We start from the raw sequence: 14,874 nt of genomic DNA on the forward strand, positions 1-14,874 counted from the left end.
TTCCTTAAGAATCTCCTCAGGAAAAACCCAGAGAGTTCTTGCGGTGCTTCCCCAACTCCTTTACATTTAGGCACCTCCACAGAATCCTAAATATTGAAGCCATTCCGATTTTTCTTCCAGGTTTCTCTTGAATTGTTTTAATTGCGTTTGTCCTGTGGACTGTTGGAAAGCGTCTATATTTTTAGGCCCTAATCTTGTAGAGAAAGGGCAAAGACTCACAAATTTTTCCATATGGGAGACTCCCAAGTGCTTATTGCTGGGGGGCACCTGGCGTCCAACTCTTGGTTTTGACTCAGATCACGATCTCAGGCTCATGGGATTGAGCCCTCCTGCATCAATTGAGCCCAGCTCAGCGCTCAGCAGGGAATCTGCTTGAGATTCTCTCTCTCCCTCTCTCTCTCCCTCTCCCCCCCTGCCCCTCCCCCTGTTTGTGGGCTCTTTCTCTCTAAAATAAGTTAATTTTAAAAAAAATTAACCACCCACCTGACCCCTCCCCCAGTTTCTGATTCATCCAGTCCTGGTTGGGGCCAGAGAATTTGCATTTCTGGCATGTTCTCAGGAATGCTGCTGCCAGGGAGGGCGGTGGGGTGGGGGTGGGGGACAGTTGGAGAACCACCTCTCCAGGGTTTCTAGCAGGATCCCCATGCCTGCCTTTGCACACCCCCTATATCTTGTACCACGTTAGCACGAGGCACCAGGTGAAATCTGTCACTTGGCTTCCCAAAGTTAGGCAATGGTGTGACTTGGTCTTTGGGAGCTCACTCATGTGGGGGACCTGATGTTTCAGGTGGTGAGAGCTGCCGAGGAGGCGGCGTCCACACTGGCCAGCTCCATCCACCCAGAGCAGTGCATCAAAGTCCTCTGCCCCATCATCCAGACCGCTGACTACCCCATCAACCTCGCTGCCATCAAGATGCAGACCAAAGTCGTCGAGAGGATCGCCAAGGAGTCCTTGCTGCAGCTCCTTGCCGACATCATCCCGGGCTTGCTACAGGTGGGCCCCTCCCGGTGGCTGGCCGGCTCCTGTCTGCTCAGGGCTGTGAGGTCCGGAGCAGGCACTGCCCCCCAGCCCCCCGGGGATATGGGGGCTGTGCGCTCCTCCTTCACTCAAGGGGCAGGGAGGAAAAGGCAGGCTCTGACCTATGCTTTAGAGGCCGTGCAGCTGTGTGGCTTGGACACCTTGCACCCTCCCCTGAATGTAGCTGAAAGATCTTCCTGGCAGATTAGAACTGTGGCTCTAGGAGTTGTTTTACTATAAATATATTTTGGTTATTTTTGTTGTTCATTTCTTTAGCAAAACCCTATTGTACATCCGTGGGCCGCAGCCCTGGGCAATGTGAGCCATGGATCAGATAATGGTCCTTCCTCTCCTATCTAGCAAACACTTACCGAAAGCCTTCTAAGTGTGAGGCATTGAGTTAGACTCTGGAAGAGAAAAGATGTTCTGCAGTGCTGCGGCACCGCCCCGAGGGTGTTTGAGCATGCGTGGGACACAGTACAGCTATGCAGGTGGCTCTAGATGGTGGCACCAGGTGCCGGGTTACTGTAGGTGCGTGTGGAGGTTTCTGAGATCAGGTGCGAGGGGTGATGTCCGGGCTGGGGCGGCAGAGAGAGAAGGGCTCACAGAAGAGCTGGTTTAGAGTCAGACCCTGGAGGGAGAGTGCGGTTTCAGTGCAGAAGGTAGAGAGAAATCAGCTTCACGATTTAATAAATGCTGTCACTTGCCGAACACTCGGGTTGGGAATTTACATATAGACAGAAAATTCCTCAGGCCTGCTTGAAGAACAGCAGGTAGTCCCCATTTGAGTGTGAGTCAGAGGCCAGGCTGACAGTAGATCGAGGCCCAGTTGTAGAGGATGGACGTCCCCAGCCATCTTTGGGTGGCACAGAGGTTCTGCCCACCTGAGCGAGGGATGCAGTTCTTATTTCTTAAAAGGGATTTTCACACAAGATTTGCTTTAGCCAGGAGGTGGAGAGGGGGCCTGGGTGGCTCAGTCTGTTAAGTGTCTGCCTTCAGCTCAGGTCATGATCCCAGATCCTGGGATCGAGCCCCTTGGTCGGGCCTGGACCCCTGCTCAGCAGGGAGCCTGCTTCTCCCTCTCCCTCCACTCCTCCCTACCCTGCTTATGCTTGTGCTCTCTCTCTTTCAAAAAAATAAATGAAATTTAGGGGGAAAAAAAGATTTACATTACCCATTGGGAGAAATGTGAAAGAAGCAAGCTATGTTTCCTCCTTGCTTTCCTTTCCCGTTCTCTCTCTGGCATGGTTTTTGGGTGGTGCTGCTCTGGCAGCTCATGTTAAGCAGCACCAGCAGACCACGGTGCGCCACTTGTCAGCCTCTGCTTCCAACCCCAGGAACCAGCTCACTCTCGACTCTATTAAGTTTTGACCTCTGTGGGGCGAGAGCTGTCTCTGGGTTCCATGGCAAATCTCATGTGTGTCGTGGTTATTATATTAGCAACAACGAGTCCAAGGTTGAACTATGAGGGTATTTGTGGAAATGTTAATGAGACATTGCCTGTCAAGCGGATCTTTGATCTCATTTCCTTTCTGTGTCCCCTCTGACTTTGTAGGGTTATGACAACACCGAAAGTAGTGTGCGTAAGGCCAGCGTGTTTTGCTTAGTGGCAATTTATTCCGTAATTGGAGAAGAGCTGAAACCTCACCTTGCCCAGCTCACGGGGAGCAAGGTATGTATAGTGTTACATGGGCCGAGAGCACACCTGGGCTCTGCCAGCCGTCATGAACCTGCTTGTTTGCAGCTCTGGCCACCAGACAGCCTGGGTCCCTTGTGGGCGTCAACAGTCATGACAGCAGGCTCTCGCCCTGTGCTTGCCAAGTCCTGGATACTATTGTCTGCACTTCACATGTGTTGGTGCATTCATTCACGACAACATCTCCGTGGGACGAGGACAGTTATCCTGCATTTAATTGCCCAAGGGCACACAGAGCTCTTGCTCCAGCAACCAGGCTCTTCCCTCACTCTATTGCCTCTCATGTTCTTTCAGAGTTTTCTATAATCAGGGGCAGGATGTGGAACACAAGACCTTTTGGCTCATTGCAGCTGAGAATGTCTAGAGTGCTTATTGGTTTAAAAATAAACTGAAAATCTGAAGAGCCTGCCAGGTGAGAGCAGATGGTACCCCGAACTCTGGCAGGAGAGGCAAGGGCAGGAGTAGCAGCTTGACTCCTGGGCCTTGCCGGCCTCAGCCTCCGGCCTTGTGGCAAGGCTGCTTCAGGGACTGCACGGGAGGAAAGTATGTCAACATGGAGTTCATTCCAAACAGAGCTGTTTCTTTTGCTTAGCTGGTGAGCATCACAGCCAGAGCCTTGCTTCCCTGGAGTTCTGGCACAGACAGCTTGCCTGCCTCTTTCCAAACAGGACTTACCCCTCAGCACTACTGACATCTCGGGCCACTTTGTTATTGGGGCTGTCCTGGGCATTGCAGGAAGATGAGCAGCACTCCTGCCTGCCAGCTGTAGATTCCCGTAGCACCCTGCTGGCAGTTGTGGTAGTCCTCATGAAGTCTCCATGTGGCCACATGACCCGGTGGGGACAGAATCACCACCCCTGCTGGAGAACTGCTGACCCAGAAGGAGACACTTGACTCTTCCTGCAGGCAGAAATACGCAGCTAGGTCAGAAGGTGTGAGTGAGGCAGGTGCGCATAAATGATCTGGGGGCTTCCTTGATTCCATTTGCCACTTTCTCCTTTCCTTTCCTCCTATAAAAAGGCTCCTCACTGATCCTTACCCTAGCCATGATCTGAAAAATACCAGCCGTGAGGGACTAGAAGACAGTATTCACAAAGAGAATTTGATTTTTAAAACTCATCCCCAAATAATATCAGACCCCAGTTTTGTCTGGAAGTTTTCACTTTCCTGTGTAAGGCAGCTGTCCCATCACCTTGTTTACCGCTCTAATCATGCACTGAGAAGATACAGGTGTTTTCTCAAACCTGTCCCAGAGCCAGTTACAGCTTGAGTCCACTAACAGGGCTTAGGGAGGCTGGCCCTCGCACTGTTCTGCTTTGCTAGCCCGATTCATCCTGCAGGCATTAGATGTGATAGCTCTGGTGTGTTAATATAAACTTTGTAGACTCTCATATGCATCTCCACAACAAAAAATTGGTTGCTGATAGACATAGTGGTAAGTCTGCCTCAGTTTTCTAGACTAGAAACAAAAAGAATTCCTGTTTCTCTGTGTAACCAGGCGTATCAGATCACTCTTCCACAGCTCCTTGTTACTGCCTCCTCCTGGCCCCGGGCCACCACCATTCTATTTCAGTCTCTATGAATTTGACTACTCAGGTGCCTCATAAAAGTGGAATCATTTGTCTTTTTGTGACTGGCTTATTTCCCTTAGAATAAGTCCTTGAGGTCCATCCATGTGGTAGCATGTGCCAGAATGTTGTTCCTTTTTGAGCCTGAAAAATATTCCAATATATGTACACACAACAGCTTGCTTACCCATTTTTCTGTAACAGACCCTTGAGTTCTTGCCAGCTGGTAGCTGTTGTGAGTAGTGCTGTATATTATGCGTGTACAAATGTGTCTTTGAGACCTGACTTTCAATTCTTTGGGTATCTGTGCAGGGCTAGAATCACCGAATCCTATAATAACTTTACCACGGTGGCTGTGCCCTTTTACAGTCCCAAGAATAGCACCTAAGGGCTCCAGTTTCTCTACATACCACTGACCATTTATTCTTTTCTCTTTTTTTTTTTTTTTTTTTTTTTTTGATGGTAGCCTTCCCAAGGGCTAGCAGCCATATGTTTGTTGGCCACTTATGTATCTTTGGAGAAATGTCTACTCAAGTCCTTTGTCCATTTTTGAATTTTTTTTTAATTGTTGAGTTTTAGAAGTTCTCTGTACATTTTGGATACTAATCCTTGTCTTTTGATTCGTAAAATTTTTTAATTATGAAGTCCAGTTGCTCTGTTGTTTTTGTTGCCAGTGATCTTGGTGCCATATCCAAGAAATCAGTGCCACATCCAGTGTTGTGAAGCTTTTGCCCTATGTTTTCTTCTATGAGTTTTGTAATTTAACTTCTACATGCAGGTCTCTGGTCTATTTTGAGTTAATTTTTGTATGGCATTAGGTAATGCTTCTAATCTCATTTCTCTGCATATGGACATCCAGTTTCTATGGCACCATTTTTGAAAAGACTACCCTTTCTCCATTAACTGATGATTTTATATCTTATTACTTCACTGAATCTATCAGTCTTAGCACGGTTTTTTGGAGGAATCATTAAGATTTTCTACATATAAGATCTTTCATCATCTATGAATAGAGACAGTTTTACTTCTTTCTAGTGTGGAGACCTTTTATTTTTTTTCTCGTCTAATTGCTCTGGCTGGAACTTCTAATACTATATTGAAAAGAAGTGGGCAACGTCGGCCTCATTTTCTTGTTTCTGATCTTCAAAGAAATGCTTTCAGTCTTTCACTATTGAGCATAATGTTCACTGTAGGCTCTCCATATGTAGATTTTGATATGTTGAGGCAGTTTCCTTCTATGCCTAGTTTGTTGAGTAATTTTGTTATGTGAAAGGGTGTTGAATTTTGTCATATCAGTTGAAATGATCATGTGGTTTCTTTTTTCCCTTCATTCTGTTAATGTGGTATATTATATCGATTGGTTTTCATATGGTGAGCTCTCGGTGAATTTCAGGAACAGTTCCCACTTGGCCATGGTGTATACTGTTTTTAATATGCTGTTGAAGGCAGCCCGGGTGGCTTAGCGGTTTAGCCGCCTTCAGCCCAGGGCGTGATCCTGGACACCTGGGATTGAGTCCCGCATCGGGCTCCCTGCATGGAGCCTGCTTCTGCCCCCACCCCCTCTCTCTGTGTCTCTCATGAATAAATAAATAAAATCGTTTTAAAAAATAAAAAAATAATACACTGTTGAATTAAGTTTGTGAGGCTTTTCTTGAGAATGTTTACATCGGTGTTCATAAGAAAGATTGATCTGTAGTTAGTTTCCTGTTCTTCATCTGGCTCTGGTATCAGGACAATGCTGATCTCACAGCATGAGTTTGAAAATGTCCCTTAATCTTCAATTTCATGGAGAGGTTTGAGAAGGATTCGTGTTAGTTTGCTAAATGTTTGGTAGGATTTATCAGTGAATCCATCTGGACTAGGGCTTTTCTTTGTAAGAAGTTTTTATTGTTTTGTTTGTGTTTGTGTTTTTGTTTTATTGCTCCAGTCAATGAAAGGGAAACGTTAGTGAGGCCCCAGGGCCTCAGGGTCCTGGCAAGAGATGGCCCTGCAGGCAAAGGAAGAGCCGGTGGAGGGGCCTTATTTGACCTTCTTGGGGTGCAGGTTGTTGGTGTGGCACACTTCTTGCAGCAGGTGAAGCAGGGGTACAGGTGAGCAGAATGCTTGCAGCAGATCATCTTGTCGCAGTTGTATTCTGGGCCAGCTTGGGGAGAGAAGGCTCCATGTTGCCACCCCACGGGTAAAGCTCCAAGTATAGGGTTACCTCTTTCTGGATATTGTAGTCTGAGAGAATGCAGCCACCCTCCAGCTGTTTGCCCATAAAAATCTGAGGCTGGTGAGGCAAGATGCCCTCCTTTGTCTTGGATTTTAGCTTTGACATACTTGGTGGTGTCACTGGGCTCAACCTTGAGAATGATAGTCTTGCCCGACCTGGTCTTCACAAAGATCTGCATCTCTGTGTCTGCCACGGGGCCACCACCACCTATGAGATTTTGAGATTTTTGATTACTGATTCAGTCTCCTTACTAGTTCCAGGTCTGTTCACATTTTCTGTTCATGATTCAGCATTGATAGGTTTGATGTTCTCTAGGAATATGTCCATTTCATCTGGGTTATCTGATTAGTTGCTGGACGTTTATTCATAGTGTTCTCTCACAATCTTTTTTGTTTATTTAGAGTTAGTAATGTCCCCACATTTGTTTCTGATTTTAGTAATTGAGTCTTCTTTTTTCTTAGGTGTCGATTTTGTTGCTCTTTTCCAAGAACCAACTTTTGGTTTCATTGATTTTTTTTTCTCAGTTGTTTTTCTGTTTCCTCTATCTCCGTCCTAATCCTTATTATTTCCTTCCTTCTGAGTTTAATTTATTCTTCTCTATCTAGTTCCTTAAGATGTAAAGTTAGGTGATTGCTATGGGCCCTTCCTTCTGTTTTAACCTAAGCATTTGCGCTACACATTTCCTTCCTTGGCCAGGTGTACCGCGTCCTGTAAGTGTGGGCACATTGTGTTTTGTTTTCATTTGCTTCAAGCTGTCTTCTGATTTTCCTGGTGATTTCTTCAACTCGTTGGCTGTTTACCAGGGTGTTGTTTGGTTTCCACAAATGCAGGAATTCTTCAGTCTTCTTTGTCTTACGGACTTCGCACTTCGTCCAGTTGTGGTCATTTAAGACACTTTGTGTGGGATCTCTCTTTGTAAATCTGTTGAGACTATCTTTGTGACCTAACACACAGCCCGTTCTGGAGCATGGACTGTGTGTGCTTGAGAAGAACCAGTATCCTGTTGCTGGGTAGCATGTTCTGGATGTGTCTGTTAGATCTAGTTGGTTCATTGTAGCTTGCAAGTCTTTGATTTCCTTGTCTTCTTTCTGGTTACTCTCTCCATTTTTAAGAACTGAATCTTGAAGTCTCCAGCTCTTACTGTAAAACTGTCTCCCTTCAATTCTGTCAGCATTTTCTCCTTATATTCTGCTGGTGTGATACTATATGCTTAAATGTCTGTACTTGTATCTTCTTGGTGTATTGACCACTTATGAATATAGAAGGACTTTCTTGGTCTCCTGTAGTTTTTTGATTTAAAGTGTATTTTACCCAGCCACTCCTGTGCTCTCCATTATGGTTCACATGAGGTGTCTTTTTCCAGCCTTTCACTTTCAGCCTCATTGTATCTTCCCTAAAGTGAGTCTCTTATAGACAGCCTAGAGTGGGGCCATGTTTTCCTAACTCATCCTCCCAAGTTCTGTCTTTTGACTGAAGTCTCACCATCTTCATTGGAAGTAACTACTGAGGTGGAGAGACTTCTGTCACTTGAGCATATGTTTTCTATAGGCCATAGAGCTGTGTCTGTCCTTATTTTTCTGCATTACTGCCTCCTTTTAGGCTTTCTTTGTGTACTGAGCTATTTCCATTTCCTTCTGTGTATATTCTTTAGCTGTTTTTTTAGTGATTGCTCTGGGGATTACATCTGACATCCTAAGTTTGTAACAGTCTGTAATTTGAGTTTATACCAATTTACAGAGCAAGTGAATGCCAACGATTTCATTTATAAGATAGAGAACATGTGCTGCCTCCCTCAAAGGATCTTTATGAGGCTCAAATATGAGAATCCACGAAAGCTCCTTGTGAGCTACTGAACACGTATGTGTCATTAACTCTATGAACATCTTTTTCTTATACTTGCACTTATTTTCTGGACTTTGCCAGCAGATACTTCAGTGGTTTTGGCTTCAAATAAGTACAACAGTGTTTAGCAACTCCTCTTTAACCAGCCTTTCACAGAAATAGAACTGTCTTGGCTTCTAGAACATTTTTTTCTTCTTTACAAATGCTGATTCAACAAGTATGGGTTAGGGAGCTGCTCTCTTCACTATACCACTAAGGCGTGTGGGAAAAGCAAAATCTTGTCCTGCCGCAGGGTAGCATAAAATGCATCCGGGGGCAGGACTGACACAGAGGAACCACCAGCAGAGCAGCCCAGGAGTGACCAGCATGTAGCTGACCCAGGGACTGGGTCACAGGCCCAGTGGAGCAGGAGGAAAGGCAAAGGCCTCCTGGAGGAGGCAGGAGGTGTTTTCTTCTTTTATTCTGCTGGTGTGATACTATATGCTTAAATGTCTGTACTTGTATCTTCTTGGTGTATTAACCATTTATGAATGATGAAGGACTTTCTTGGTCTCCTATAGTTTTTTGATTTAAAGTGTATTTTACCCAGCTACTCCTGTGCTCTCCATTATGGTTCACATGAGGTGTCTTTTTCCAGCCTTTCACTTTCAGCCTCATTGTATCTTCCCTAAAGTGAGTCTCTTATAGACAGCCTAGAGTGGGGCCATGTTTTCCTAACTCATCCTCCCAAGTTCTGTCTTTTGACTGGAGTCTCACCATTTTCATTGGAAGTAAAGAGTACACTGTGGTGCTTGGCAGCATGAGGCTGAGCTGCAGAGGGAGAGGCAGGAGTAGACTGCAGGAGGGCATTTCGGGAATAGCTCGGGGAGGAACGGGAGAGGGGTGTTCGGAGGACTTATTTTCTGATTAAGGAGCTACTGGAGGTATGTGGACATGTTCTTACTGTTCTTCATTTTGCAGGAGGGGAGTTTGAGGCTGAAAAAGGGTTTTGCCTGAAGTCATACAACTAGTTCATGGTGGAGTTGGTTCTAGAACTGCCGGATCTGGTATGCCTCAGGCTGGCGCTTTGTCTGATGAATAGGGTTTCCCTTGAACCTGGTTTACCCTTAGAACATTAGAATCCCCATGTAAAATAATGGCACTCCCCTCAGAGGCACCTCTGTGGCTCAGTTGGTTGAGCCTCCAGTTTTTGGTGTCAGCTCAGGTCATGATCTCAGGATTAAGTGCTGGGTCTGGCTCTCTCCTCAGCAGGGAGTCAGCTTGAGATTTTCTCTCTCTCCCCCTCTCTCTTTCTGCCCCTTCCCCACTCGTGCACGTGCTCTCTCTCTCTCTCTCCAAATAAAAAATAAAATAAAATTTTTTAAATAAAATAAAAGGTTTAAGATTTTAAACAGTGAGGAAGGAAAAGCAAACTGAGCCATACTCCACTCAGTTAAAAAAGACCAAGGCAGCAGTACAGGTACTCACATGAGGAGATTGTTGCGCTGGACTGGAACAGAACCAGTGAGCCTCAGATGCTTACTGCTGACTCCCTTTGTGGAAAAACACACAACACAGTGGTTTAGTTCTTTCTCTACATACACCTTTGAGTAGTATGTCAGGGAGACTTAGTCTCTCCTGGGAACCCCATACAGTTGCTGTTCTGCTTCCCGTTGTCGTTGAGGGGCCCCATTTCTCGTGCACCACACCGAGCCTCTCTTCCTGGGTGCCCCTGGAGGCCAGCCTCTCCTCCCCCCAGGCTGGCTTATATTTGTCTCAGCCTCATGGCCTGTTCAGAGCAAGGCAGGCAAAGAGCTGTGGATAGGAAATACGTTGTGATCCCCTCAATCGTTAAGTTGTGTGTTATGTGGGATTCTTATGGGTGTTCCCCTTCTGCATGACATACTAACGTGGTAGCATTCAAGAAGCATTTGAAAACCTACCACGTTATGCACTTTTTTATGTATTTGGAGGGTCCTGGGGGCTTATGCTGAAAACAGATGAGATCTCGGATAGGAAAGCCCCTTTAGGGGATCCCTGGGTGGCTCAGGGGTTTAGCGCCTGCCTTTGGTCCAAGGGCGCGATCCTGGAGTCCCGGGATCGAGTCCCGCGTTGGGCTCCCAGCATGGAGCCTGCTTCTCCCTCCTGTGTCTCTGCCTCTCTCTCTCTCTCTCTCTCTCTCTCTCTCTCTCTCTCTCTTCTCTCTCTATCATAAATAAATAAATATTAAAAAAAAAAAAAAAAAAGGAAAGCCCCGTTCCTTGTGAAGCACCGTGCCTGTCCAAGGTGATGTGATTCCGTGACATGGTGTTGGCCTCAAGGAGGGCTCATCGTGCTGGAAGGAGCACACGGAGGCACTGCTGACTACAGCATGAGGCAGCGCAAGCTGAGGTGCAGTGAGGTGCCCACCCATGCCACAGGAGGCAAGAGAAAGGAATGCGTGTGTCTAGATGAACACACTGAGGCAGGCTTCAGGCGGCTGAAATGGGGGTGGAGAGAGGTGTGCCACGCGGAAGGAGCAGCTTCATCAAAGATGTGAAGGTCAGAAGACCCTGGCAGGTGTATGCTGGCCCTGGCAGGTGTATGCTGCACGAGTAGTAGGTCCTCAGAAAATGTTCGTATAATGAATTTCTCAACTAAGGGACGTGCTGTTTTCTTACTGTCACTTGGGCTTGTTTTTGTTGTCTACTTTCTGATTGCTTTCCTCTTGCTAATGCGTTTGTGTCTTCTCTTTGCAGATGAAGCTACTAAACTTATATATAAAGAGGGCCCAAACCACGAACAGCAACAGTAGCTCCTCCTCTGATGTGTCCACACACAGCTAATGGCGCGCCAGAGTCTCTTCGTGTAGCCCTAGAAGCAATCGGTGGTGCCTCTCAGAGACCTTCCCCCACCTTCCCCCTCATCGGCTGCCCAGTCAGTACAAGGAGGCCCGCAAATATTTATTACAATCAGTATTTTGGTCCCTTCCAGCTTTTGTGTAGAATCTTACTGGTATTGAATGTAAAGGAAGCAAGGCCTGTATTGCAGTCTTCATACAAAACGAATGGAAAAAGAAAAGAGCCATACTTAAACACGTCTTGTACAGCCTGCTGAGACCATAAAACCATGTGTGTGGGGTGCAGTTTTAAAAAATCAGAGCTCTCTAGCCAATACTTGGTAGAAAGTAGCATTTTCTCTTAGTTAATCACATTTGAGGACGGTCTGTTAATTTGTGCTTCTCTCTCATCTTCGCTTACTTCCTCCTGGATTTGGCTTATGATGCCAGGAAAGGATCATCCGTCTTTCAATTATATCGTGAGACCTACTAAGAACAGGAGTCAAGTCTTGGCAAGAAGAGAAAAGCCTGGAGATGGTTTTGTAACAGCTGCATGGGATTTTGCTTGTACACTATGTAGACTGGAGGCCTGGGGCCCCCTCTGCAGGCTCCTTCCAGGATGGGCTCCCCACCCCTCTGAACGCTCCACTCGTGCTGGCTGGCCCCACCTGCAGCTTCCAGTTGAAAGAATTCTTTCATTTAAACCCAAACACAAGAATCAAGGTAAATCTGTAGCGTCCACTCATGGGTGCCTAACATGGCCCTTAATGAAGCATGGAAGGTACGAGAGGAGGTGTGTGTGTGTGTGTGTGTGTGTGTGTGTTCACGCGCGCGTGTTGCACTAGTCAGATCTTGGGCAGGCACTATGCAGACAGGGCCTCTGCCACCCCCCAGCGCTTGGTGGTTTGGATTTTCAGATTTAGCACCGTCCGTCTTCCTCCCACGCCCAGCCTCTGCCTAAGCTGCTCCATTCTGGAGTGTTCTTAGTCAGTCTGGTCAGTGGCAGCTCTGCCATCCTGGTCTTGACTTCTCGACTTCTCGGTTTCATTTGGGATTAAGATCAAAGAAAAGTCCAGAGAGACCAGGTATCAGAGTCTTTTTTTTTTTTTTTTTTTTTTAATTGTGTGGACAGAAGTACTTCCTGGCTCATCGGTTGAAATAGTCTTTGTTTAAGATAAACGTAATTTGGCGGCCGGCAAATTGCAGAGACGCAGGACCTGGAATCCAGTTTTAAAATCTGTTTCCTTTTCTCCAGTGAGAAAGTACCAGAGAAACTACCCTTCTCAAAAATTTTTCTCAAGGGTTTGATTGTTCCGGTAAAAGGAACTATAGATTTGGAATCTGGTTAAATACATTTTGAACAAAATTCTTAAAGCCAAATGGAAATCCTTGATGCCATCACAAAGCCTTCTATCCTCTCTCTCCCTGGAACTGGTTTTTCCCTCAGGGAAATGCCTCTCCTGGTGGTATTTTTTAAGGAGGCCTTTGCTGTCCTGATGCAGAATTCTCTGCGGCCCGCAGCACAGCGGCAGAGACTGGGACGGCGTCCGCCGACCTCCGCGGAGCCCTCTGCCCCCAGCCTCCAGCGTGTATTGGAAGTTGTAACACTAGCGCGCATCGCTCAGTTTCCTTCGGAATTTAGTTTCGATACTTTATTTGGAACGAGGCACTGAAATTGAAGGAACAGGAACAGTGAAGCTAGGGTGCCTTCACTGAGAGAGAGAGAGTGTGTGTGTGTGTGTGTGTGTGTGTGTGTGTGTGTCGGGGTATCTTGCACATGGAGGGAAGTACCCCACTGCTGCTGTCAAAGGAACTTCAGGGGTGCATTCTAAGTGGTTGAATATTATTGACTTATTTTTGGCTCAGAACATAGCAGGACCAGGCCTTACTTTCATTGATAAATACCGTTTGTTAATATTTCACTAATGAGATTTCATTTTTACACTCGACAAGTGAGTCAGGGCACCTTTTGATTCCTCCTCTGTTGTAGAAACGTGCACCCGGCTAGGTTATTTATGAGTTCTTTTACAAAACCTGACCCGTTTGGAAAGACCTTTCTCCTGACCTCTCGGACTCCGTGGCCTCACGGTCCCCCACTGCCTGCAGTTGGGAAGAATCTCGAACATTGCTGAATGTCCTCATAGTACTCACAAAGGGCTAGCCTTGAATGTCACTCCCCCAACCTTCAATCTCCCGACCTAGAGAGAGATACAATCACTGACAGGTCTCTCGGCCTCAATCAAAACCGCTGCCCTCACCGGGGAGACTCGCATGCCGCCACCACCTCACGGGGAGGGAGCCGCACCCACCGCCGCTGCCGCCCTCCGAATCCGAATCCGGACAGCAGCCGCTGCCTCGCCTTGCCGCCGCCTCCCTGCAGGCCTCCCATTGAGCCGAAACACCACAAAAGAGCAAAACCCCAAAACTGCAAAACTTTGTTTGCCTCCTCCTTCACCCGCCCATCCAGGACCCGCAAGGGACCCACGCGGCCCTCCCCCTGGGGCCCACGTGCCTGGCTCCTGCTTCTCTGGCTGTGGCACAGGCCGGCGGGCTGAGGCCCAGGGTGGGCGCGCAGCTCCTTGGAGTATGCGGGCTGCGTGCGCCTTACTGGGCAGCCCGGGACTGCCTCCCTGTGGCTCCCGCTGGCTTACCCTCCCCTGTGCAGGTGATGCAGCTGATTCTGGTCTCATCAGTCCTTTTCTTTCCCTGCCGCCCTTTATTTATCAAGCATAATACTACACGTTAACAGCAAATAAGAACTTTGTAGAATCCCACCAGGACTTTGCTAACAATGATGTTTGGAAATGAGAAAAAAACGCTCTGAAAACTATCAGCCACCAAAATAGTTTTGTCAGCACTGTGTTCACACGCATGGTCCCCATACCCCCAGGTTGGGTTTTTGGGTTTTGTTTTTGTTTTTTGGGGGCTTTTCATGTTACATCCATATCTGTATTTATATCTTATTTGTTTCACTTTCAAGTGTATCATGGCAAATGTACAGATTTTTTTTTGTTAATAATGTGCTAGGATTTGCTAAAAAAGAAAACAACAAAAAAAAACCCTTTTGAGTTTGCCCTAGAATAAATGAAACTTAATTCAGTTTGTTGCGTTGGAGCAGTCTGTTTCCTCCCTGTAGACGGCTTATCGCGTCTCCCTGAGGCTCCGACACGGGAGCTTTCTCCTCGGCGCCCACAAGTCCGTCTCTGGGAAGAACGTCCCACCTGCCCTGTGCGTTCGGGAGCTGCCACCTTGTGGAGTGGAAGGATTGAGCAGAAAGACCCCAGGTGGGCTTGGCTGAGACGGGCAGTGCCAGCTCCGGGACCTCAGACATGGGCTCGGGTGGGGGCAGGTCTGGGCCTCGGGGAAGGGCTGGGAAGGAGGGGCCCATGGGCCTGGGAGGACCGCAGCAGGGCACCCCGGGCACCGACCCGCTTATTTGAAGGTTTCTACTGAAAAAAAGATGGGGAGTTTCCCACTGGGTCCCATGACGCCCCTCAAGTACCACCACCCATGACTGTGAGCCCCCCACCACCCACCACACAGGCCAGTCCCCACTTTTTTAAAAATTTATTCATGAGCGACGCAGAGGGAGCGGGAGAAGCAGGCTCCATGCAGGGAGCCCCACGTGGGACCCGATCAGGGCAGGTGCTAAACCGCTGAGCACCCCCCGCCCCCCCCCGCGGGCTGCCCCCCAGTGGTTCCATTTTTAAGGCGGAACCAGAACAGCCTCCGGGTGGG

The 14,874-nt window shown here is 47.4% G+C and overlaps 1 protein-coding gene across 8 annotated transcripts in view; it reads left to right on the forward strand.

The window, feature by feature from the left end:
- CLASP1 (cytoplasmic linker associated protein 1) overlaps positions 1–14,235 on the forward strand; it is a 263,096-nt gene extending 248,861 nt beyond the window's left edge. For all 8 annotated transcript variants that reach the window (XM_072757530.1, XM_072757533.1, XM_072757532.1 and 5 more), the window contains 3 exons: positions 788–994; positions 2,574–2,690; positions 11,057–14,235. In XM_072757530.1, the coding sequence (XP_072613631.1) occupies positions 788–994; positions 2,574–2,690; positions 11,057–11,143 (411 nt within the window). In that variant the 3' untranslated portion in view covers positions 11,144–14,235. The remainder of the gene's footprint in view (positions 1–787; positions 995–2,573; positions 2,691–11,056) is intronic.
- Positions 14,236–14,874: the final 639 nt, after the last annotated feature.

The sequence above is a fragment of the Vulpes vulpes genome, chromosome 5 (assembly GCF_048418805.1).
Source record: "Vulpes vulpes isolate BD-2025 chromosome 5, VulVul3, whole genome shotgun sequence".
Classification (NCBI taxonomy): Eukaryota; Metazoa; Chordata; class Mammalia; order Carnivora; family Canidae; genus Vulpes; species Vulpes vulpes.